At 44.2% G+C, this 25,924-nt stretch overlaps 1 protein-coding gene across 1 annotated transcript in view; it reads right to left on the bottom strand.

Annotated features, from left to right (window-relative positions):
• NUP85 (nucleoporin 85) overlaps window positions 1-25,924 on the bottom strand; it is a 203,380-nt gene that overhangs the window by 3,325 nt on the left and 174,131 nt on the right. Inside the window, exons 16-18 of the mRNA XM_068261938.1 lie at window positions 22,059-22,159; window positions 21,818-21,969; window positions 10,076-10,180 (exon numbers count right to left, since the gene is read on the bottom strand). Of these exons, the coding sequence (XP_068118039.1) occupies window positions 10,076-10,180; window positions 21,818-21,969; window positions 22,059-22,159 (358 nt within the window). The remainder of the gene's footprint in view (window positions 1-10,075; window positions 10,181-21,817; window positions 21,970-22,058; window positions 22,160-25,924) is intronic.

Raw genomic sequence — 25,924 nt, 5'->3', positions numbered from 1 at the left:
TTTTCTTTAGGTCACTTATTGAACTACCTCAGCCCGACCATAGGGGCTGGAAAACCGCGATCGCCAGCTCACCCCACCAACGTGTGCACAAGCATGGCGGCCTCTACACACCACTACATAAAGAGGTGAACATTTATGTGCTGGAGGTGTCAACTAGTAAAAACAATGGATTTGCTCAGCTGATGTCATCACCAAGACCCCATTTCCATCTGTGCACTTCTGTCCGCTTTTCACCAACATGTATCAATCTATAACATTAATGTGCTGACAGTGACGTCACCAAACCTCGTAACTGTAATTACAGAGAACACGAGACTTTGCGATGGAGGAGGAAGTGCGCCGCAGGAGAAAGCCCTCAGGTGAGTAGATCAGGGCTCCTGATTGGAGGGGCACGGGTGATTGGGGTGGGGAGAAGAGGAGGGAGAGGCCACCCACAGCCCCCATAGAAGGGGACACCCCTCCACCCACAGAAGGGGGATCCCCGCAGGACACCACCAGCCCGCATAGAAGGGGAAACACACACACATCCCCGGCTAGGGACACCCGGCCACAGTCAGGGAGTACGGGGATCAGGGGCAATAGGGGGGGGGCAGAGGCACCTGCAAACCTGGCTCCCTATACATCTGGCTCCCTAGACCTGGCTGCACATCTGTCTCCTATATACCTAGCAAAACATCTGGCTCACTATATACCTGGCTAATACATCTGGCTCACTATATACCTGGCTAATACATCTGGCTCACTATATACCTGGCTAATACATCTGGCCAACTATACCTGGCTAATACATCTGGCCAACTATACCTGGGTAATACATCTGGCCAACTATACCTGGCTACACATCTTGCTCCCTATACATCTGGGTCTTATACTCACCATTGGCATGCTGATCCCTCGTTGCATACCCCTCAGCTTCCCCAATGTCTTCTTCCATGTCCCCTGGCGGATTTTGCTTTTCCCTCGGCGATCACATGTCCCCCGTTGATCGGCGTTGACACCAGGGTCACACAGCATCAACATCTTGCAGAAAACTTTTTTTTTATCTGATATAAAGTGTAGAGAAACTGAGAGCCCAATATAGTGTAGTATGTTAAGCATAAATGAAGTAAAGGTTATCGTGAGAAAATTATACTCACAAACGTGAGTTACCACAAAGGCAACCACTGTATAGGCAGGTGAGGAGATTAGACCTGTCCTCACTCAGGGATAAGAAGTCGCTCTCTGTAGATGCGAAAGGGGGTAGATCACCCCTCCACCAGGGGTGGACACGGTATAGCAGTAGGAGAACAGAGGCGCCAGCAGGATAAAAGCGAATAAAAACTTTAAAATTTGCTGGGAGGAAGCGGTGGACTTTGCTACTATTCAGACAGTCTTTCGTGTCTGCTTTATGGAGGTAAGTCCACCGCTTCCTCTCAGCAAATTTTAAAGTTTTTATCCGCTTTTATCCTGCTGGCGCCTCTGTTCTCCTACTGCTTTTTTTTAACTGAATTCAATACAATAACCTGTATTTAATTCAATATAAAAAAAAAAAAAAATTGTTGAAAATTATTGGAAATTAATTGAAACACTTTTTGCACGGAGATCCTGGGGTATTTGAACGCCAGGGTGGTTAAAAACCAAAACAACTTTTTACATTTCAGTGCTCCTCCCATTCATTCAGTGATAACTTTGTTACTTATCACACTGAAATGATCTATATAGTTTTTTTCGCCACAAATTGGGCTTTCTTTGGGTGGTAGTTTTTGCTATGAATTATTTTATTTTATATGCATTGTAAAGGGAATAATAAGGAAAAAAAGAAAAAACGATTTCTCAGTTTTCAGCCATTATAGTTTTAAAATAAAACGTGCTTCGATACATAAAACCCACATGTTTAACTTGCCCATTTGTCCCAGCTATTACAACATTTAAATTGCGTCCCTAGTACAATGTATGGTGATAATATTTTATCTGGAAATAAAGGAGCATTTTTACGTTTAGGGATTTTTTTTAATATGTCACTTATTACGAGACTTTTTTTTTTTTTGCAAAATTAATAGTTATATACTCTCATGACATCCATATTAGAAAAGTCCCTAAGGTAACTATTTATGAAAAAAAAAATTTAAATGATGTAATTTTTTTAACAAGTGTTTTAATTCTGTAACTGTGGGGCAGGGTTGGAAACGGTTAAAAGTAATAAAAAAAAATAATGAATGTTCTATGTAAAACCGTATACTGGTATAATTAGGTGTATTTTTACTTTTTGACCACAAGATGGTGCTACTGAGACCATGTTTCTATTAATAGAACACGGAATAACATGGAAGTGTCTGTCTGAGAGCTTGTCTGAAGATATCAAGCTCCCGGAAGACACGGGAACAGTGATCGGATTGAGAATAAAAGATTCTCACATCCTGAGCACAGATGGAGGGGCTGCGACGGTGGATCGACCGAAAACGGTGCAGGGATCGTCAATGCAACGGTAAGTAGCAGTACGCATAACTCCCCCCCATCTGTACGTGATGTTTAAAGAGGCATAGATATGCGTACCAGAGATCTTAAAGTGGTTAAGGTCTTTGCGGTTGTTTGCGTTGTGTTAAACTCGGCGTTTGGTCTGTCAGTGCGAACCGGGCCTAACCCTTACACTACCATATTGCCGTGTACATACACCAGACGTTTTAAAGAACTTAATTCCACAAATTTAGGAATGTACTGTGATTTCTGCCTTTTAGAGATTAAAACATGACTAGGTCAACTACATAATTTTTGGTAGGACTTTTGCCATAGATCCCCCACCGGCAAGCCATGGTCCAAGTGTTAGGCCTCTTGAAACAACTTTTCCATCACTTTTGGGGCCAGAAACAGTCCCTATAGGTTTTAAAATTCGCCTGCCCATTTAAGTATATGGCGGTTCACCAGTTTGTGGACTTTTGCAGAAAATTTGCGTTTGCAAACCGAAAATTTGATGTTCGGGCCATCACTATGTGTAGGTGAACTAATTTCAGTTCAAAAAGATTTTCATGAATATATTGTAATAAAACTTTAATTTTCTAAGTTTATTTCCATTTATTTTGAGGTATTGCCTTATTTAACAGTTACCTAAATTGTCAGGAAACATGATGCCCTACAACAAAACAGAGGTCATTTTTGAATTCAGTGCACCAAAAAAATAAAGATTACTTGGAATGACCGAAACGGCTCTCAAAAAAACTTTTTGCAGACCTGTGTAATTAGCAAGTTTCTTTTGGAGTACAGTGGGATGCGAAAGTTTGGGTAACCTGGTTTTTCATCATGATTTTCCTGTATAAATTGTTGGTTGTTATGATAAAAAAAAAGTCCTTCAAAAAATTATTGCACACTTTCTGTAAGTCCAATAAATTTCATTTCACTTCTCAAATATCACTGTGTGTACCTCCTATATGATCTATTTAAACAATTAGGCAGGTGAATAAATTTGGGCACAACAAAAAAGAAATAAAATCAATATTTAGTAGATCCTCCTTTTGGAGAAATTACATCCTCTAAACACTTCCTGTAGGTTCCAATGAGAGTCTGAATTCTGGTTGAAGGTATTTTGGACCATTCCACTTTACAAAACATCTAGTTCATTCAGCTTTGATGGCTTCCGAGCATGGACAGCTCTCTTTAATTCACACCACAGATTTTCAATTCTATTCAGGTCTGGGGACTGAGATGGTCATTCCATAATGTTGTACTTGTTCCTCTGCATGAATGCCTTAGGGCTTGTTTCCACTATTGCGGTGCGGAATCGCCTGGATTCCACCGCTGATGAAATCGCATGCGGATGCGATTTCCCATGCGTTTTTTGCCGCGAATTCGCATGCGAATTCGCATAGGTGAAGGTATATGCGATTTTAACCATGTCACTGCCTGTGTGAATTTACATTGGTACCTATGCGAATTCGCATGAAAATTCGCATACCATAGCCGCATGCGAATTCCCTATTAAATACATTAGCGGCGATTCGCATGCATTCCACTCGCAGGCGAATTCGTTGGCTCTTTTGTGCGTTTTTTTACCGCTGAAAAAAACGCACCTCAACAACGCTACAGTGGAAACAGGCCCATCCACTTACATTACATGTGCGAATCCGCATGCATTGGACACATGCGGATTCGCGATAGTGGGAACGAGCCCTTAGTGGATTTTGAGCAGTGTTTAGGGTCATGTCTTGTTGAAAGATCCAGCCCTGGCGCAGCTTCAGCTTTGTCACCGATTCCTGGACACTGGTCTCTAGAATCTGCTGATACTGAGTGGAATCCATGCGTCCCTCAACAATGACAAGATTCCCAGTCCCTGCACTGGCCACACAGCCCCACAACATGATGGAACCACCACCATATTTTACTGTAGGTAGCAGGTATTTTTCTTGGAATGTTGTGTAGTCTGTGTTTTTCCTCCATGCATGAGTGCTCGTTTCCACTATCGCGAATCTGCATGCGTCCAACGCATGCAGATCCGCACATGTAATACAAGTGGATGGGCCTGTTTCCACTGTAGCGTTGTTGAGGTGCGTTTTTTTTCAGCGTGAAAAAAACGCACAAAAGAGCCAACGATTTCGCCTGCGTCGGGAATCCGTGCGAATCGCCGCTAATGTATTTAATAGTAAAAACGCATGCGTTTGTTACATGCGTTTTTACCCGCGATTTCGCACCTTTTTCAATTTTATTTAGCCCTGGCAGTGTCATGGTTAATTTCGCATGGCACCCTGCCATGCGAAATCGCATGCGAAATCGCGGGTAAAAACGCATGTGGAAACGCATCCGCATGCGTTTTTACAAGCGTCGGAATGCGGCCGAAATCGCGTCGCAACAGTGGAAACAAGCCCTAACACTCCTTGTTCTTCCCAAATAACTCAATTTTAGGTTCATCAATCCACAGCATCTTATTCCAAAATGAAGCTGGCTTGTCCAAATGTGCATTAGCATACCTCAAGTGGCTCTGTACTGTGGGCGGAGAAAATGCTTCCTCTGCATCACTCGCATACAGCAGTTCCTTGTGTAAAGTGCGCCGAATGGTTGAACTATGCACAGTGACTCCATCTGCAGCAACATGATGTTGTAGGTCTTTGGTGCTGGTCTGTGGGTTGACTGACTGTTCTCACCATTCGTCGCTTCTGTTTATCCAATATTTTTTGTGGTCTGCCACTTCGACCCTTAACTTGAACATAGCCTGTGCTCTTCCATTTCCTCAATAGGTTCTTAACTGTGGAAACATACAGCTGAAATCTCTGAGGCAGCTTTCTTTATCCTTCCCCTAAACCATGATGGTGAACAATCTTTGTCTTAAGGTAATTTAAGAGTTGTTTTGAGACCCCCATGTTGCTACTCTTCAGAGAAATTTAAAAAAAGGAGGGAAACTTACAATTGACCCCCTTAACCTGCTGAGCGGTCTGGACGAGCTCAGCTCGTCCAACACCGCCAGAGGCTGCCGCTCAGGCCCTGCTGGGCCGATTTTCGTCAAATAAAAAGCAGCACACGCAGCCGGCACTTTGCCAGCCGCGTGTGCTGCCTGATCGCCGCCGCTCTGCGGCGATCCGCCGCGAGCAGCGGCGAAAGAGGGTCCCCCCAGCCGCCTGAGCCCAGCGTAGCCGGAACAAAAAGTTCCGGCCAGCGCTAAGGGCTGGATCGGAGGCGGCTGACGTCAGGACGTCGGCTGACGTCGATGACGTCACTCCGCTCGTCGCTATGGCGACGCTGTAAGCAAAACAAGGAAGGCCGCTCATTGCGGCCTTCCTTGTTTATTCTGGGCGCCGGAGGCGATCGGAAGAACACCTCCGGAGCGCCCTCTAGTGGGCTTGGCTGCATGAAATAGTTTTTTTTTTATTTAAAAAAAAACCTCCCGCAGCCACCCTGGCGATTTAATCAGAACGCCAGGGTGGTTAAATACTCTCATAATTGGATTCACCTGTGCATGTAGGTCAGGGGTCACTGAGCTTATCAAGGCAATTTGAGTTCCAATAAGTAGTTCTAAAGCAGGGGCGTACCTATAAATCTCTGGGCTCCCCTGCAAAAAAAAAAAAAAAAAAAATCTGCCCCCCCCCCCCCTCTCAGGGACTTTTAGGGGGCAGGAGGGGTCCCTCACCTCGGGCTCTCCTCTCAGCGCTCCCCCTCCTGCAATCATTGGTGGCAGTGGGCAGCAGCGGCAGGCTGAAGCTGAATACATTACCTCCTTCTCGCCAGAGGTCTTCCGTTCTCTAAGAGCAACTTCCTGTTTACACAGGAAGTTGCTCTTAGAGATCGGAAGACCTCCAGCGAGAAGGAGGTAATGTGTTCAGCTTCAGGCTGCCGCCGCCGCCGCCGCCGCTGCCACCCCTCCTTCCCCCCAAAAGTCCCTGAGTGGGCCCTAGGGGGGCCCCGGGCCTCCCCGCGACGTCAGGGGCCGCATCCCCTATTGTTACGCCAGTGTTCTAAAGGTTTTGGAATTAATAAAATAGATAAAATAAGGCAGGTGCATTAATTTGTCAAACAATTATTACGCACTTTCTGTAAATCCAGTAAACTTCATTTCACTTCTCAAATATCACTTTGTGTCTCCTATATGATATATTTAACTGACATTTTTATCGTAACAACCAAAGATTTATACAAGAAAATCATGACGATTAACAAGGTTGCCCAAACTTTCGCATCCCACTGTAAAATGAGCCATAAATTTTCTCCTATGTTGCTGTCACTTACAGTAAGCAGTAGAAATCTGACATTACAGACAGGTTTTGGGCTAGTCAATCTCTCCATAAGGGATTTTAAGCATGGCTTTTATTCTCTATAAAAAGACACTCCCTGAAAAAAGATTTATATAAAGATGCTGGTCAGCTTCCCTTCACACCATACACTTCTTTGGCAGTAGGGCGAGGCAATTGTCATTCAGCAGGTGCTTTTGAAAATAAAGAAAACTCTGAGAACACCCCATGAGGAGATGGGCTAGTCCAAAACCTGTCTAACCTGTCAGATTTCTACTACCTACTGTAAGTGACCGCGACATAGGAGACAATTTATGGCTCATTTTACTCTGGAAGAAACATACTATCTGTTTATGTTTACATATATTTTACATTTAAGATTTTTGTTGCATTTATGTAGCTGCCACACAATGTTTTTATACTTTTTTTTCTTTCCAATTACTGACAGGTTTTGGACTAGTCTATAAGGACTCACTCATCCAGGCACAACTGTTATCCCTACAGCTAAATTAAAAGCCAGGGTTTTAGTTCACAGAAGAATGCATTCTTATGCTTAATCACCTATACTGCGCAGAAGTACCCAGGTAAACATAGGTGTCCTAACTCTGGCCCTGTAACATGCATAGTGCAGACATGCAAACACATTCATTGCATCAAACCTATCAATGGATTAGGAGCACACATCCTAACTTCCTCTCCTGGGAAAGACAGTGCATCTTACCAATCGCACAAGGGAGCTAATGTTATGTGTCCATGTGCACAATGCGCATACACCAGCATAAGCTGTCTGCATGCTGACAAACATACAGGGGAAGGGGGAGTGCACTGAATTGGACCCTAGCCACAGGGGTCAATGATAAGAATAAACATACATATATCCAGGCACATCGCCTCTAGTTAGGACATTAAATAAATTATTAGGGAAAGGGAGGTGCTGAAGGGGGTGTGGCTAGAAAACAGCAAAAATCTATTAACCCTTCGCACACTCACATGCAAATGTTCACACAATTGCATTCACAGATTCACTCATCCAGGCACAACTGTTATCCCTACAGCTAAATTAAAAGCCAGGGTTTTAGTTCACAGAAGAATGCATTCTTATGCTTAATCACCTATACCGCAGTATAGGTGATTAAGCATAAGAATGCATTCTTCTGTGAACTAAAACCCTGGCTTTTAATTTAGCTGTAGGGATAACAGTTGTGCCTGGATGAGTGAATCTGTGAATGCAATTGTGTGAACATTTGCATGTGAGTGTGCGAAGGGTTAATAGATTTTTGCTGTTTTCTAGCCACACCCCCTTCAGCACCTCCCTTTCCCTAATAATTTATTTAATGTCCTAACTAGAGGCGATGTGCCTGGATATATGTATGTTTAGTCTATAAGGACTATGGGGGCACGTAAACATTTACTTTATACTTTAACCTCCATGGCATTTAATTTTCCCAGGATTTCTGTGCAGTGGTTCAATAAATTTCAAATCGTTTTCTAGCATTTTTTTTTTTTTTTTTAATAAATCAAATTTTTTTTTTTAATATTAAATTCAATACAGTTGTATTGTATTGAACTGAAGACACACACAAAAATAGTTTTCTGCCAGATGATGATGCTGTGTGGCCCTGACTACATTAACACCAATCGACGTGGAACATGTAATCGCAGAGGGAGAAGCAAATCTGCCAAAGGTACACGAAAGACACCGGGAAAGCTATCAGAGGTATACGACAAGTGATCAGCACCAATGGTGAGTGTAGGTTAGCCAGGCATAGTTATACCAGTATTCAGGCATAGTTATACCAGTATAGGTTAGCCAAGTAAAGATGCCACAGGATAGGTTAGTATAGACGCAACCCCTCCCCAGATCCCCTGCACGGTGCAGGAAGTGAGGATTACTCACCCTGCCTCTGTCCAGTGGCGATCGCACATCCTCTGCCGTACAGCTCTGTCTACTGTCCACAGTACCGTGATGCGAGCTGTACATGGCAATGAAGGATGTGCAACTGCCGCTGGACAGAGGCAGTGTGAGTAATCCTTCCCTGCAAGCGCCAGGAATCTCGTGGGGAAGGAGCGGGGGCCCGGAGCCCTCTGATCGATGTAGGGTGGGGAGATCGCTGCAGGGAAGCCGCCACAGCTTCTCTGCTCCGCCACGTCTGCTTGTGGTATTCCCTTGGATGGATGTTTGCACACAGTCGGTAGCACAGATCACTACCCACAGTGTGCCCACATGCATCAAGCGATCCTAGGGAAGCCCATATAAGTGAAAAGAGCAGAAAAGTTTTTCCCTCATGGCATGGACAAGCCCAACTCGTCCTTACCGTTTTTCAGCAACTTTAAGCTGGATGATGGAGGTTAAAAGCATGCATTGGCAAGGATTTATAAAGATGTTGGGCGGCCAGCCTACTTGCTCGCACACACAATTTTGGCAGTTGGACAGGGCATCTCCCATTCGGTGAGTGATTTGGAATATTAAGAAAACCCTGAGAATCCTCCATAAGGCCACATGCCTTCTTGATCGCTTTAGCCTGGAGCTTTCTGCGCATGCGCAGTTTGCAAAGTTAAACTGCATATGTGCACAACGCTAAAAGCCATAGGAGCACAATTGAGGCACGTGACCTACAGATCTTTCGGAGGGAGCAGCAGCACACTGGAATGGATTGGAACCACAATGGGGAACCTGATAGACTGCAGAGGGCTGAAAGAATCCCCAGGTAGGTTAAACTGAACTTCTTTCCTTCACCTCAAATATTTTAAAGCTTAATTATTGCAAATACCTGCTGTTTGCCAGGCAACTGATTTTGGTTAAAAAGTAAATAAATATGGAAGCCTCCATATACCTCTCACTTCAGTTGTCTTAAAGCAAAATTGTATTCAGCGTTGCTTTAGTAAGAGGGCTATTCGGTCTCTTTTAGCCCCTTATATTGTACTTTCCTAGTGGTTATGGGTCACCATGAGCTATCTGGGTATTCTGTAGTACTGGCCCAAGCCCTGTCCCATAGGGCCATATCAATCCATGCCATGCACTGATGAGGATCAGAAAGTCCTAAACAGGTTTTATGCATGTTGGAAGCTATAGGCTCACTATAGACCAGTGGTTCTGGATGTGTGTCTGGCTTTCAGGGGCATAGAGGATTTGCCTATTTGGGAGTGATGCATCCTGGGAAACCACAGTTGCTTAAATAAAGCTGTATTATAACAAATTTAGTTAGAAGGCTCTTCAGTCTCTTTTAGCCTCTTATGGTAACCCAGACCCATAACAGTCATATTCTGTTATTTTTACATCCATACAGATAGGAGCCAGAATGCGTAGTAAACAAGTGTTAATTGCAGCTGTGATTGTGAAGTACATCTTTATTAACTTTTTGAAAGCAAACTCCCTTTGAAAGTTTTACCTGAGGTTTCTGGCATTCATCTACAATGATGGGGTCCAGCTTTGCTGCCATTCTGTCCTCAAGGCATCGCATTAATTGATATGTCTGTTCAGCTGAGAATATAACCTTCGGTGAAAAAAAAAAAAAAGTCAAATAAAGCAAACAATAAGACATAGGTCAAACTGTTATACATGCAGTGCCTACAGTTGAGCCACACATCCAGACCCGGTAATAAACATGGTGGAGGAGTAGGCATCATTGTTTCCCAACACTGTTCCTTCAGCCCCCTTCCTCCTGCCCCAGCCTTTTTCTTTTTCATCCTTTGAAGTCCAATCAATCCGAGTCTATTCCCACTTTCACTTTCAAATTGCTGTAATTTATTGTCCACCTGGTCAGCCAGTCCTTTCTTAGACCATCTCAGCATGGCTTTCCCTCTTCCTGTCCATTGACATTCCCTGTCATCAGGAACTTCAACATCCCTCATCTACACTAACCTCTAAGTTCCGGTTACTTATTACATCACACTTTGGTCCACCACTGCATCCCATGCTTGAACTAATCTTCACTAGAAATTGATCCCTATCCCACCTTATCAACTCTTCCCTCCCATTGTCTGTCTTAACTTAAATTCTCTCTCCTTCCATCCAGTCTATACACACACTCCTTGCAGACCATTAGTTCAGAAACCAAGGCTGTGGAGTCAAATGTTTGGGTACCTGGAGTCGGAAAAAATGCACCGCTTCTGACTCCTAAAACATTTAAACTTTAATTAAAGGAGACAATATGATAAAAATGTTCTATTTCTCACACAATAATCATCATAAATAACACAGTATATGCATAGTAATAGCAGTGCTTCGTTCACAAAAATGAAGTAACCCAATCAAAAAATAGTTACTTGTGCTGCTTTAATAAAGAAGTCACCGTATTTTTAAAGTAAAATATACATATCTTATTGTGACTGTACATCTGATGTGCACACAGGAATCTGTTATATATGTTACGGCCAGAACCCGAAGTTTGGCCACTTCTAGTTCTGGCCGGCCACTTCGGGTTCTGGCCGGCCAATGCGCGAAGTGGAAATGGAATGATTCCTCTGAGGTTAATGTATCTTCTGGCCGCAGCGCAGCGGCCAAACGTATAACAACTTAGTGAATTTATTGCAATTCAGCCGGCGGCAATGTAACAATTCAAGCCGCCGGCTTTTTTTTTTTCTGCCTCTCTCTCCTCCCCCCCCGCCTCTCTCGCTCTCCTATGGGCCGCCGGCGGGGACACGCGTGTCCCCCCGGAGTCGTTCGTCGCGGCAGGGGGATCCTGCTGTTCTTGCAGAGCGGGTGCTGGCAGAAGCAATGTCTGCAGCCTCCCCGCTCTGCTGCCCTGGCGCCACGAACGACTCCCGGGGACACGCATGTCCCCGCCGACTGCCCATAAGAGGAGAGAGAGAGGCAGAAAAAAAAAAAAGCCGGCGGCTTGAATTGTTACATTGCCGCCGGCTGAATTGCAATAAATTCACTAAGTTGTTATACGTTTGCCCGCTGCGCTGCGGCCAGAAGATACATTAACCTCAGAGGAATCATTCCATTTCTAACATTGGCCGCAGCGCAGCGGCCACTTCGCGCATTGGCCGGCCAGAACCCGAAGTGGCCGGCCAGAACTAGAAGTGGCCAAACTTCGGGTTCTGGCCGTAACATATATAATAAATAACATCTCTGCTGTAAGAATAAAGCCTGATGTGTAGTTGTGTCACTAATAGTGATGGTCAATGATATGCAAATATTTCTTCATTAATGCAGGTTTATACAAATTTTATATGCAAATTTATGTAGTCCCTTTGCTCATGAAATCAGTTAATTTAATAGGTTGTTAAAATTGGGTTTGGCGACTTTGAATTAAGTTACACAGTAGTACTATCCATATATGCAACCAACTGCTCATGGCAAGAGACAGAGGAGAGTGCTCCATCCTCATATTGCTAGACCTTTCTACAGCCTTTGATACAGTTGACCATGACATCTTGATAAACAGGCTACAGGAATACTGCGGCATTGATGGCATAGTTCTTCAGTGGTTCCAATCCTTCTTGAGTGGAAGAACCCAAAAAGTGTCTATGGGGCCCTTCCTGTCCACCCCTGTACCACTTAAGTATGGAGTGCCCCAGGGCTCAATCCTCTCTCCCCTGCTTTTCACAATTTACATGTTACCGCTTGGAAAACTAATCCAAAAACATGGCCTGATATACCACTGCTATGCGGACGACACCCAACTATGGCCTTGATTCATCATTGTCCTTGAGATAACGTTTTACAGTTTGTTAAATTACCGAATTCGAAGTTTATCGATTTCTAGTTGTATTCATCAAGGTTTTTCCGCATTCGTAGTGAATACGTAGCAACATTGTGAATAGGGCTTAAAGGGAACCAGAGATGAACGTTTCACACAAAATAAACATATCAGTTGATAGCTTGTAAAGAATAAATGCTCTACCTGATAATTTTGCCGCTCTGGTGTGCCTTTTTTAGTGTTTTTTATCCATTATTGCTCCAGGAAAAATCAAATATGGCCGCCGGCTCATATCACTTCTGCTTCCAGGTTATGAGGTGTTCTGGATGTGCTGTCTAGGCTATATGAGACTAGGCTGCTATCTAGGCTAAATGCAGCCTTTCATCTATGTGCTTTCATATTGGTATGATCTGCCTGTAGGAAGTGTCACTGATAATAACTGCATTTTCATTCCTATGAGAATCTAGTGCACACAGAGCACACAGGGATCATATTACAGCCACAGAGCTTCTCTCTCAGGAGCAGCCCCCTCCCATGTCATCACAGCTCTCAGTATGCAAAGCAGAAGATCTAAGCCAGGAGGGGGAAGGCTTGGGCTTGAAAGGACTTCACAGAAGAGTGACTCAGCTATAATGATTCCAGGTCAAACCTCGACTGAATTGTCGGTGGATTCTTATCACAGTTGCTAATAGACTAATTAAGCAGATAACAATGAAACTAAAAGCAGGGTAGGTGTTTACTGTCATGTTCCCACTGATAAATGTAATAAAATACATGAGGGTGCTTCATCTCTGGGTCTCTTTAACACCTGGACCAGGATTCTGGAAGTGGCTTGGGACAAACCCACAATTTTGCCAGCTGCGGATTGATAGGAGCCTTTTCTAAAAAAAAATATAGTGCAGCTAGCAAATTAGTTAACCCTGGCACTGCCTGTGCTCTCTTACAAGATGATTCAAGAGAAATGCAGATGTCCTGTTATAGCAAATAAATCTATTCTCTTGCAAATTGATATGGTTCTAGACCTTATTCTTGCCCTTCTGCGCCTTTAAATCACTCTCAGCTGATACATAACCACTTCAAATGGCCCCATCTTCTCTGTCAGCAATGATCTGACAGGAATAATGACAGAGCAGTGAAGGAGATAACTAATCCTTAATGTAACGCTAAACCACGCCCACTTTAATTTTCATGAATTGCACTTTCTTCCGTTTAAAGCATCACTAACGAATGATTACCAAATTATTACCGAATGCTCGCTAACAGCTGTAGATAAATTTGATGAATCCTGAAACCAACTTAACGAATTTGGTATTTTACTGAACTGTCGTTAACCAATTTGTGTAAGTCTTGATGAATCGAGGCCAATATCTTTCCTTCAAGCCTGGTGTGACAGACCCAACTAACTATAAACGCCTGCTTACGTGAACTACAGCAATGTATGAATGACAACTGGCTGAAACTAAATGCAGACAAAACTGAAGTCCTTCTGATCGGAGGGCAGCGCATGACAACAAAACAACTTAACTTGCAGTCTTCACCACTGGGAGTAGGAAGCATGGATCTACGCAGCTCCGATCATGTGTGTAGCCTGGGAGTTCTAATTGATGGGGATTTAAACTTCAAAACTTACATCTCTGCTGTGGTGAAATCATCCTATTTTCACCTGAAGAACATCGCAAAAATCAAGCACCACATCCCCCCAGAAGATATACCAACTTTAGTTCATGCCTTCATTACCTCCCGACTGGACTACTGCAATGCTCTTTACACTGGCCTTCCAAAAAAGGACTTGTACCGCCTACAGCTGATACAGAATACTGCTGCCAGACTGCTAACCAACCAACCCCGTCACTGCCACATAACGCCAGTCCTGCACTCCCTTCACTGGCTACCTATAGAATGGAGGATCCTATTCAAGATCGGCCTACTGACATTTAAATCACTGAATAATCTGGGCCCTGGATACATTAAAGAAATGTTGCAGCTGCGTAGCAATCCCCGCATTCTCAGATCCACAGGTTCTAATAATCTAGTCTTACCCAGAGTCCACTTGGAAACTTTTGGTTCCAGAGCCTTCTGTCATTCTGCCCCTACGTTTTGGAACTCCTTACCTCAACACAGATCAGGACGCGTACGTTAAAAAGGGGCGCTGGGAAAAAAGGGCGCCGGGTTTTAAACGATAAACATGGATAACGTTTAAAAAATATAATGTACTATATTTCGTTTAAAAAGAATGTTTTATAAAGTTATAAATCATTAAATAATGTGCATGAAATTGGCAATTGTGAAAACGTTAATCTTCCGTTTAAAAAGTGAAACGTATAATAACGTTTAAAAAAAAATAGTAAGTAACCCTCCCTGTACCTACCCCTAACCCCTAGACCCCCGTGTTGGTGCCTAAACCTAAGACCCCCCTGGTGGTGCCTAAACCTAAGACTCCCCTGATGGTGCCTAAACCTAAGACTCCCCTGATGGTGCCTAAACCTAAGACTCCCCTGGTGGTGCCTAAACCTAAGACCCCCCTGTTGATGCCTAAACCTAAGACCCCCCTGGTGGTGCCTAAACCTAAGACCCCCCTGTGATAAGCATTAATAACGTGTGAAAAAAATAGTGCTGTTTTTCGTTTAAAAATAATGTTTTAAAAAAGATTGTACTGTTTTTCGTTTAAAAATAATGTTTAAAAAATTATAAATCATAAAATAATGTGTAATCATGAGAAGCAGTTATAAAACAGTAAAAGTCTCCGGGCGCCGCTTATAAAACGTTATTTTTCTCCGGCGCCCTTTTTTCCTGTCGGGCGCCCATTAAACGATATTTATTATGGGAGTGAATGGCGGCGCCCGATTTGTCCACTTGCCTCAGGCGCCCGAATTTACTGTTCCCGATCAGGACAGCTCTATCCCTGGACGTGTTTAATTCCAGACTGAAAACGCTCCTGTTCAGTTTGGCATTTGCAGAAACATAAGTTTTGTTGTGTGAATACTTCATCCTACTACCAATTACTGAATCTGAGAGAGCCTAAGCGATTTGAGTCATATGGAAGAAAAGCGCTATAGAAATGTTATTGTATTGTATATTGTAGATGTATTCCCTGCAGAGCTGTTGTAAAACCCCTGAGAATGTTGTACATATAGAGGTGCTGTCTATCACCCGTAAACCTAGCTAAAATTGTGCTTGAAGAATGTGTAATAGAGGAAGAATCCCCTCATTCTCCTGCAGAGTACCTGCACATCACTCTTAGATGTACCCACAGTTATATTGCCTAAGGCCTGATGAATGTTCTTCGTTTCTGTCTGTACCCTCTACAAGTACTCTTACCAAGGACTAGTTTTGATTTCTATTTAACCACTTGAGGACTACAGTGGTAAACCCCCCTAAAGACCAGGCACATTTTTACTGGACAAGCTGCAGCCTGCAGGGCCGCACAACACAGCACATGAGTGATTCCCCCCCCCCCCTTCCCCCCACCAACAGAGCTCTCCTTTGGTGGGGTCTGATTTCCCCCCCCCCCCCAGTGTTTGTTTTTTGTTTATAAATATTGATATTTTTTTTATTAAATTTACCTTTTTTAAAATATTCTTTACCCCTCCCCTCCCTGCAGGCAGCCAATCACTGTGATCGGGTCTCATAGGCTTCACCCTACCGATCGCTCTCTTGTACCCAGTACAGTGTTGCTACTGATCGCAGCGCTGTACATGTAATTAGATGGTGATTTTGCAGTCTAACAGTCTCCCGAGCGGCAATGGCCGTTCGGAGACTGAAGGAAGGGCGGAGCTCCACCCCCCAATGAGGAGATGCGCGCGCAATCTCCTGCAAACTGCAGCCCCAGGACTTGACACCGATCGGCGTTAGGCGGTCCTGGGGCTGCCGCCATAGCCACGCCCATCGGAGTTAGGCAGTCCCCAGGAGGTTAACAGCTACTCTACAGCAATATCCTAAGTTTAGTTAAATTTCATCTCTGGTGTACATAAAAAAAAATACATAGGTACGCTAATGCTTAACACATCACAATGTCTGTTTAATAAGATTCACTGGAACCCCGTATCAGCTGGGTTGCGGGGCACAGATCTGACCCCTTGCAGAAAATGGTCCTGGCCTTTTCTATATCAGATATAGAAAAGGTAGACTCCTTTTTCTGCAAGGTGGCAGGGCTACACGCTGGAATCGAGCAGATATGTGGCTCGCGGTGAATCGCATTATACAAATAACATACTGGGGTATCCACGTTGACAGGCCAGAATGGCTGGCAGGGTAAAGTGTCAGCTTCCTGGCCAGGAGATTTCTGTTTCCAAAAGCAGATGCCATCTTTATATAGATTTTAAATTCCTAAGCTTTGGCAGTGAAGAAATGCCTTTAATGTTAAATACTTTCAATCAACAAGATTGTAATATGTAAATTAGGAGTCAGAGTCAATGAGTCTGAGGAATTGGAGTGTTTTTTTTTTTTTTTTTTACAGGTTTCACAGCCCTGTCAGAAACACTAGTAGCTTCCAACTCCAGACACTACTAAGGCCCGGTTCACATTACCGTTCGCTATCCGGATTTTCCGGATCTGATCCGGACCGCATACTGTACAAACGGAACGTACGTTCCCCATAGCAATGTAAAGTCTATGCGGACGTTCACACGTGTCCGTTCCGTACAGTACGGAGCCGGACCGGATCCGGACTCTTTTTCAACATGCGCTATTTTTTGGCTCCGGATCTCCGGCCCACGCACCCGGACCGGAGCCAGACCTGAGCCTGACAGCACCATCCGGAACACAGAAACCAATGGGGAACAGAAGGCACAGAACACACTGCCTACAAAAACCTGACGTTCTACCCCACTTCCTAGGCGTATCCAAGCGGCCATTTCGGATGGGGACACATGGGCCAAGCATGTCTGGAGTGGAGCAGCAGTGACAGACGTGCTGGAGCTGTTTGGCAGAATGTCGGAGGTGGAGGTGAGGCCTGCAGTGGAGGAACCTGATTCTACAGGTGCACCAGGTGCACCTTCTGCTGACCCCAACATTTTTTTTTATTTAAATTTAACTATTTTTGGCCCACGGATCCGGATGGCAGCCTGATGCATGCCTGATACAAACGGACCGGATCTGGATCGGAACCGTACGGTTCTGATCAGGATCAGGTCAGGATCCGATCAGGATCCGGTCCGTTTACTTGCCAAAACGCAAGTGTGAACAGGGCCTAACCTCCCTGCATCCTCTGCTCACTCTGCCTGCCTTTATTGACCCTAAAGCTAGCTAAACCGTACTGGTGAAAAAAAAAAAAAAAAAAGATTTGGGCACTTCCAAAGTTAAAAAGAGGCTTGACACACAAGCAAGCCCTCATCATGCCTTCACTAAAAACAAACAAAAAAAAAAATACTTTTTGACTTCTCCTCCCTGACCAACTTCTGTCCCATCTCTCTACTCCCCTTTTCTTCCAAATTACTTGATCACCACGTTTACTCAGACATATGCCATCACCTCGCTGCAAATTCTCTGTTCGATGACTTCCAATCTAGATTCCACCCAAGCCACTGAACCAAAACTGCCCCACTTAAAAAACCAATGACCCGGTAACGGCTAAATCTAAAGGCCTTTATTCTCATCCTCCTAGCTATCTCTTCCGCTTTTGATACAGTGGGCCATCCTCTCCTTCTCCAAATCCTCTCATCCATGGGCATTCAGGGTCTTGCCATTTCTTGGTTTTCCTCTTATCTCACATATAGGACTTTCAGTCTCTCACTCCGGCACTACCACCTCTCCACTACCCCTCACTGTTTGCGTTCGCCAAGGACCATTGCGTTCCCCAAGGACCATTCCTCAGATCTCTTCTTTTCTCCATCTACGCTTATGGTCTTCGTCAGCTAATCCGTTCCTTTTACTTTCAAAATCACCTATACCTTGACGATACCCAAATCTACCTTTCAGCTCTTTACTTGGCTACTCTAAAGGCTCTTTTACACTAGGAGCTGATCAGTTTTGACAGATCACTTAGTTTGCTTTTAGAAAGGCAACACAAAAGTCTATTTCACTTTCATGTTACCCTTCACACTAGAAGCGTTCAAGACCGTCACGTTACAACGCATCTGGGAGCTTCGTAACGTCCAGCTGCAGCGTTTTCACGTCGGGTAAATTAGAACTACTGCCACTGATCAGCTACGTACCGCAACCTTCCAACGTCACGCCGCAGGTCAATAACACATGCAGGAAATAGTCTCCTGCACGCGTTTGGTAATGTGAAAGAAGCCTCACAACTCGTGTTCCTTACTGTCTCAATGCTATCTCCTCCATGTCCTCCTGCTTTCTTAAACCCAACATGGACAAGACTGAAACAGTTATTTCTGCACCATACAATTCTTTGCCCCTGTCCGACATCACAATCTCAGTTGATGGTACTTCGATACTACCAAACTTTTGTGCATGCCCTGATAATCTCACGTCTAGGATTACGGCAACTTTCTGCTCTGTGGCCTATCCGCTAGCCAGTTACACAAAGGATACAATTAAAAATCCTGACGCTCACTTACAAATCACTTCACAACCTAGCTCCTTATCTAAACAAACCGATTTCCTGTTACCATCCTTCACGCAATCTCTGCTCTCCTAACAATGTTATCTTGTCTTCCACTCTGGTGACCTCTTCTCACTTACGCCTCCAAGACTGCTCTTGATCCTCTCCCTTCCTCAACACATCTGTCACTCACATACACTTTCCCTTTTTAAGTGCAACTTGAAAAAAATTTGCCTCTTTATGCAAGCACACTCACTCACTCTCTCTCTCTCTCTCTCTCTCTCTCAGGACACCCTGGCAACTGACCACCATTTTACCATCTCTTAAGGTACATATACACGTCTGATTTTTCCAAACAGCCGGTCGTTCGGACCGGTTGTTTGGACGTCAAATTGGGTGTGTAAAAAACGGTCGTTCAGCTGATGAGGCAGATTTTGACAGATCCGCTCAGTGAAAACCAGCCTTGTCAGCTGAACGACCGTTTGTACGCACGCCCAATTTGATATTTGGAAAAATCAGACGTGTGTATGTACCTTTACACAGCTTCTCTTCACCTACTGTCGTAACCTTTAACCTTTGAAATTGTAAGGCTGATTAGCCAGGGCTCTCTTTCCCTTTTGGCTCTTAATCCGGTGTAAAGTGTGTGAATATCTTTAACCATTATGTAAAAATCTGTAATTTTTTTTTTTTGCATAAACTAATCTACCTTTGTCTTGTGAGGTTAACGGTGTTGTTTATATTGTTATACCATATGTTCTTTTGTACAGCGCCACAGAAGATGCTGGCGCTATATAAATGAATGATAAAAATATTATGTATACACTATACTTAGATTTATTTTTCTCATTCATAAAAAATGTTTTTAAAATGCACAATTAAAAACAATTATATGAAAAATAAATTAATAATAAACACAGCAATTTTTTAAAGGCTACCATAACTTTTGTAAGCAAATGAGCAAACCAGCAGCAAAGTTTAGTACACGTGCTAGACGGCTCTCAGTCAGGGAATTCTCTGCTAAGACTAACACGTGTACAGCCTCTAAAAGTATTTTTTTTATCCAATATGACGTTATGGTCATGAGGACAAGATTGACAACAGGAAAAAAAGTCAATTTTCCATGATGGCAAGCTTCCTTCTAGTTGGCAATGGCAAACATAGAGCCAGGCTGATGGAGGTCAATTTTTCAGAATTGTTTCTGCTGTAATAAATATTGAGTGCTTGCAATGCAGGGTAAGGTTGCAGGCTACATATTACACACAGAGCAGTGGGTAAATGGAATTTGATTTTGTGGCTGACAATCCCTCTTTAAAGGACAACTGAAGCGAGAGGGCTGAATCACATTAAAGGGGCCCATACACTCAGCCGATTTTCTGGCCGATCGATCCCGATCGATCGATAGCAAATCGGTTGGCCAATCGACCGATCGATGGCCGATTTCGATGGATTTCCATCGAACTGGCAGGGTGGAAAATTTAGGTCGATCTGATGAGATTGCTTATCAGTTTGCATTGGCCTTAATGGAAATCTGATGGCAAAAAAATGCCATCAGATCGAATTTCAATAGATTTCAAACTGAAATCTATTGGAATTCTATCCTGGTAAAAAATGTTCTAAAAACGCATCAGATAGATCATCAGATGCATTTCTTATCTATCTGCTGCCAATCTGACGAGTGTATGGGCACCTTAATAGATATGTTTGACTGTCACTTTTTGGATCTCATAGATAAATAGGATCTGTTTGACTGTCAATTTTTGCAATCTGACAAGGACAAAAAATGTCCGTTTTACGTTGCAGTATGAAACAAGCCTTAGATAGACTGAGGCACTCAAATCGCCTTCAATAATAATAATAATAATTCCATTTTTTGTATAGCGCTTTTCTCTTGTCGGACTCAAAGAGCTTGTGAGGCAGCCACTAGAGCGCACTCAGTAGGCAGTAGCAGTGTTAGGGAGTCTTACCCTAAGAACTCCTTACTGAGTAGGTGCTGGCTTACTGAACAGGCAGAGCCGAGACTCGAACCCAGGTCTCCTGTGTCAGAGGCAGAGCCCTTAAAGCGGTATCGTCACCATAAAAATCAAATTTCAACAGCAACTGGTCTGAGTGTATTAGGTGATAAAGATGCTAATCCTGCATTCAAAACTTTCAAAACTTTTTCCGCTGTAATGATTTGGAGATATCACATACTTAAGGAGCACTGGCACTTTAGTAGTCGTGCCAAAGAATTGCATGCTGGGGGTTCTTTTTATCTATAATCTATTCCTCCTCTTCTCTCTATTTCCCTGCCACTGCTTATCTGAAACCTAATCCCCCAATCACTTGTGTTTACAAGCAAGGCTGAGGCGACTCAGCGATTGGAGGAGACAAGAAAAAAAAGTAAAGGGCAGAAATGACATCACGAGTTAGCCTTAACTGTTGGCAAAAGACATGGCCCCCACCAGGAACAGAATTCTCATCATTTACTATATAACATTCACTGAAATCAAAACATGGACAATACAATACATGTGTTATGTAAGTAGATCAAGTATTTATCTACTTATATATGTGTTTTTTTCCCCTGGCATAGTATGGCTGATTCTACTGCTTTAACCAGTACACTATCCAGCCACAAGGTTCTAAGTAAACCAAGATGGCCCATCTGATGCCTAATAAATAAAATGTCTTTACATTTGTGAATGGTACAAAAGGAGGGAACAATAACCTCCGTGGGAATGGTAAAATTGAGTTCATTTCAGCAATGCAAGTTGTATCTGGTCTGAAGATAATCTTATCTGGCACAATTGTCATAAATTGTTACTTTATGGAAAGAGAATACATATATTGCACATTTCTGGTTGATCATCCAGATGATCTATTTCTGTATCCAGAAGAGGTGTTTGGGGGAGTTCACTAGGTGTCATCGTGCAAAATCGGCGTACTTTTTACTCTGCAGATGTAAAATTAGGCCCCAAATTAAGTCAGTTCTTTTTTAGTCTTACCTGCTGCTGTTCAAGAAGGGGAAGGGCATCAAGCAATAAAGTTAGCCAGAATGAGCCTGGAGCAATACGGGCAGTCATAAGTGACAGTAATAACCGGGCTGCTTCTTGGAATTGTTGCTCACTGTAGAGCCTGTGAAATTCCCTGTATTTCCCTGGAAAGACCGTCAGACAATTTATAAGAGTTGTGCAGCTGTACGGACAATGATATTTCATAGTCTGAATTTCACTATACAATACCAACCTAAGAATGTCAGACGATCGCTAAGAAGCATTGCTGGACCAAGATTGTCAATGAGGTCCAAGTCTGAGAATTTCCCTCGCTCACAATAATCCTTTAAGAACCTATAACAAAAAGCAATATGTAAGACCCTCCATCCTTTAGTTTTGTTTGCTTGTCTCTGCACCTGCTCCAAAAAACTCCACTTAAGCTCCTCTCAAAGTTTGATGTCCCCACCTGTATCCGATTTATTTTCTATGGTGCTTAACCATTAGTAGGACTAAGAAAACTTACTGAACATGCCTAAGCTGGCTGCAGTTCTCTCAAGCTGATCTGCAGCGTCTCAGAATTTATATCATTCAAATACATTTGTGCGCAGACAGGACACAAATACAGAGGTCTCCTATGCATCACCTCTCTGGCTACAACTACAGCCCATCAGAAATTGTGGATTACTTTGGATGGCTGAGATTTAAACAGGAATCAAATTGGACTTGGACTGAACATCCCTAGTCTGCTAGGAGCTGGCCTTTCTGAGACGACGTTTCAGAAATTCAACTTTATTCAACCATCAGCTCCTTGTCCTTTCTGTAAGTAGCCGAAATGGCAAAAACATCCTGTGAGTTGTTTTGTTACATGACTGTCTCTATTTCTACATTTATTCTTGAATCATTTTTAAATGTAAAAATAAGGAACTGTTTTAAACAACTTTGGTGCATCTCCCTGTCTGGAGAAATACAGTTTGCAAAGGCCCCTTTGATCTCAGCAAGATACTTATCAGCTGTCCAAATGTCAACATTCAAATACACTTCCAAAATTGTTATCTACATAGCAATTTCTGTCAGCATTGAACTTTTACAAATAGTTTCTGCTTTGATTATCCCCCTAAAATCCCTTGGGTTTAAGAAAACAAGAAGAGGTAAGAGCAAAAAGAGCAGGCACTCATAATGGTGTTACAAAGGCAAAGCAATCTTCACACATCACCAAAACAACATCAATTACATCTGTATCAGTAAAGGACCCAGAACTTGAAGGGCCTATTTCCATGAACCACCCTAGCGTTATGGATGAGCTCAGCTTGTCCATGAACGCCGGAGTGGACAGCTCCAGCTAGGAGCGGTCTTTATCAATTTTTATTTAAAAAACATGTAGCTAGCACTTTGCTAGCTACATGTTGTATCCGATCGCCGCCACTCCCCGCCGATGCCCACCGTGAAAGAAACCCCCCCCCCCCCCCCCGAGACACATAGCGCAGCCTGGCCAATCACCGCCAGGCTGCGCTATGGGGTGGATCGGAACGCCGCATGATGTCATGCTGTCGTCCGATCGTCGCCATGGCGGCGACAGAAGCCCAAACAGGAAATCACGTTCATTGCGGGATCACGGACGCGGCGCAAGTATTGCCGGGGGGGGGGGGGGGGGGGGGGGGAGGTAGACAGGGGAGCCAAGCCAATGGGGGAAGTCATGTAGCTAGGCTAGCTACATTACCAATAAGAAAATATATTGGGGGGGGGGGGGGGAACACCCGCGGCCGCCTGGCCGCAGGAATTAGAACACCAGGGTGGTTAAGCCCACATCCGGGCTGAATCTGCAGTGTTTTCCTGCAAGCAAGCTGCACAAGGATATGCTGCCTTAAACAGGGATAGCTGCCACATTCCTGAATGCAGGCCCCAGTCGGGGGCTAGGAATACAGGCTTCATTGTCAAGTCAAACTACAATATTAAATCAGAACTCTGCAATGCCAGGTCTATAAACATCAAAACAGCATTAATCACAACCTAATAGAGGCTTCAGACCTAGTCTTAATTACGGAAACATGGCTGAATCAGAACTAGGGACCTACTCTGGAAGCTGCTGTGCCAGCCAACTACTCAGTGTTACTCTGCAATGGAGGAGGCGTCATTCTGTATGTCAAATCCAGTTTAAACATTAAATCCAGCATCAGACTTTTACAGGACCTGTGTGAGAAAATTACCCACTTGTCAGATAAAGTCTCCTCTATACGATCCGCCATTCAATTCACAGCACCAGAAACCTATGCAGAGCCATATAATGGATGCAAAAATATCTTATTGTCTGATTTCAAGGTAATTACTGAAAAATGTATCTTAAAGCGGAATATAACCCTGCATTTCAACTTTGCTCTAAAACATTATTTACAGTATATTATATGCAACCAGCATTTTTTTTTTACTAGACCAGCATTGGAAGGGTTACACAGGGCTTTAAAGTCCCTGGAGATTTTTGCAGCCGCATCCGAACTTGAGTTAGATACTTTTTGTTTACACAAATGTATCTAAGTGTTTATTGTGACTCATCTCTCTCACTGAGAAGGAGTTGGAGGACAGCCAAAGAGTGTGTAACATTTCTAAGTATATACATATAACTAAATAGAATGTAACTATCTGAACGTCTGCACGGAACTTAACCTCCTTGCCGGTCTAAAAAATCCGGCAAGGAGGCAGCGCTGCACTTTTTTTAAATTTTTTTTTTTTTTAAATCATGTAGCGAGCCCAGGGCTCGCTACATGATAGCCGCTGAGCGGCGGCATCCCCCCACCCACTCCGATCGCCTTCGGCGATCAGAGTATGCAGGGAATCCCGTTGAGAACGGGATTTCCTGCAGGGCTTCCCCGGTCGCCATGGCGACCGGGCAGGATGACGTCACCGACGTCATGGACGTCGTGACGTCAGAGGGAATCCCGATCCGCCCCTTAGCGCTGCCTGGCACTGATTGGCCAGGCTGCGCAGGGGTCTGGAGCGGGGGGGGGGGGGGGGGGGCGGCTCGGCGCGGCGGGTAGCGGCGAATCGGCGGCGATCGCGTACTACACGCAGCTAGCAAAGTGCTAGCTGCGTGTAGGAAAAAAAATTATGCAAATCGGCCCAGCGGGGCCTGAGAAATCCTCCTGCGCAGGTTACCCCGAACTGTGTTCGGGATAACCGGCAAGGAGGTTAATACCTCTGTGTTTAACCATTCCAATGCTGGTCTAGTAAAAAAAAAAAAATGCCTTTTGCATATAATATGCTGTAAATAATGTTTTAGAGCAAAGTTGAAATGCAGGGTTATATTCCGCTTTAAATATCCTCTTAAACCTTCAAAAGACTACCTGCGACCTGGACCCTGGCCCAACTAAGTTTATGTTGAAATGCCCTCAGCTATTTAGATCAGCATTCCACAAAATAGTCAACTGTTCCTTACAAGAACTACCTGTCTATAGTGGCTGGATAGTGTACTGGTTAAAGGGAAGGTTCAGGGAAACGTTTAAAAAAATAAAAATCCATATCCACTTACCTGGGGCTTCCTCCAGCCCGTGGCAGGCAGGAGGTGCCCTCGCCGCCGCTCCAGAGGCTTCCGGTCGTCTTCGGTGGCCGACCCGACCTGGCCAGGCCAGCTGCCAGGTCGGGCTCTTCTGCGCTCCAAGGACGGGCTCTTCTGCGTCCCACGCGGGCGCGCTGACGTCATCGGACGTCCTCCGGGCTGTACTGCGCAGGCGCAGTAGTTCTGCGCCTGCGCAGTAAAGCCCGGAGGACGTCCGATGACGTCAGCGCGCCCGCGTGGGACGCAGAAGAGCCCGTCCTTGGAGCGCAGAAGAGCCCGACCTGGCAGCCGGCCTGGCCAGGTCGGGTCGGCCACCGAAGACGACCGGAAGCCTCTGGAGCGGCGGCGAGGGCACCTCCTGCCTGCCACGGGCTGGAGGAAGACCCAGGTAAGTGGATATGGATTTTTATTTTTTAAGCGTTTCCCTGAACCTTCCCTTTAAGGGCTCTGTCTCTGACAAAAAGAGACCAGGGTTTGAATCTTGGCTCTTCCTGTTCAGCAAGCCAACACCTACTCAGTGAGGACACCTTGGGTAAGACTGCCTAACACTACTACTGCTTATAGAGCGTACT

The sequence above is a fragment of the Hyperolius riggenbachi genome, chromosome 12, assembly GCF_040937935.1.
Source record: "Hyperolius riggenbachi isolate aHypRig1 chromosome 12, aHypRig1.pri, whole genome shotgun sequence".
NCBI classification, from domain to species: Eukaryota; Metazoa; Chordata; class Amphibia; order Anura; family Hyperoliidae; genus Hyperolius; species Hyperolius riggenbachi.
The sequence above is the reverse complement of the archived record's forward strand: the minus strand, read 5'-3'. Positions and strand labels throughout refer to the sequence as shown.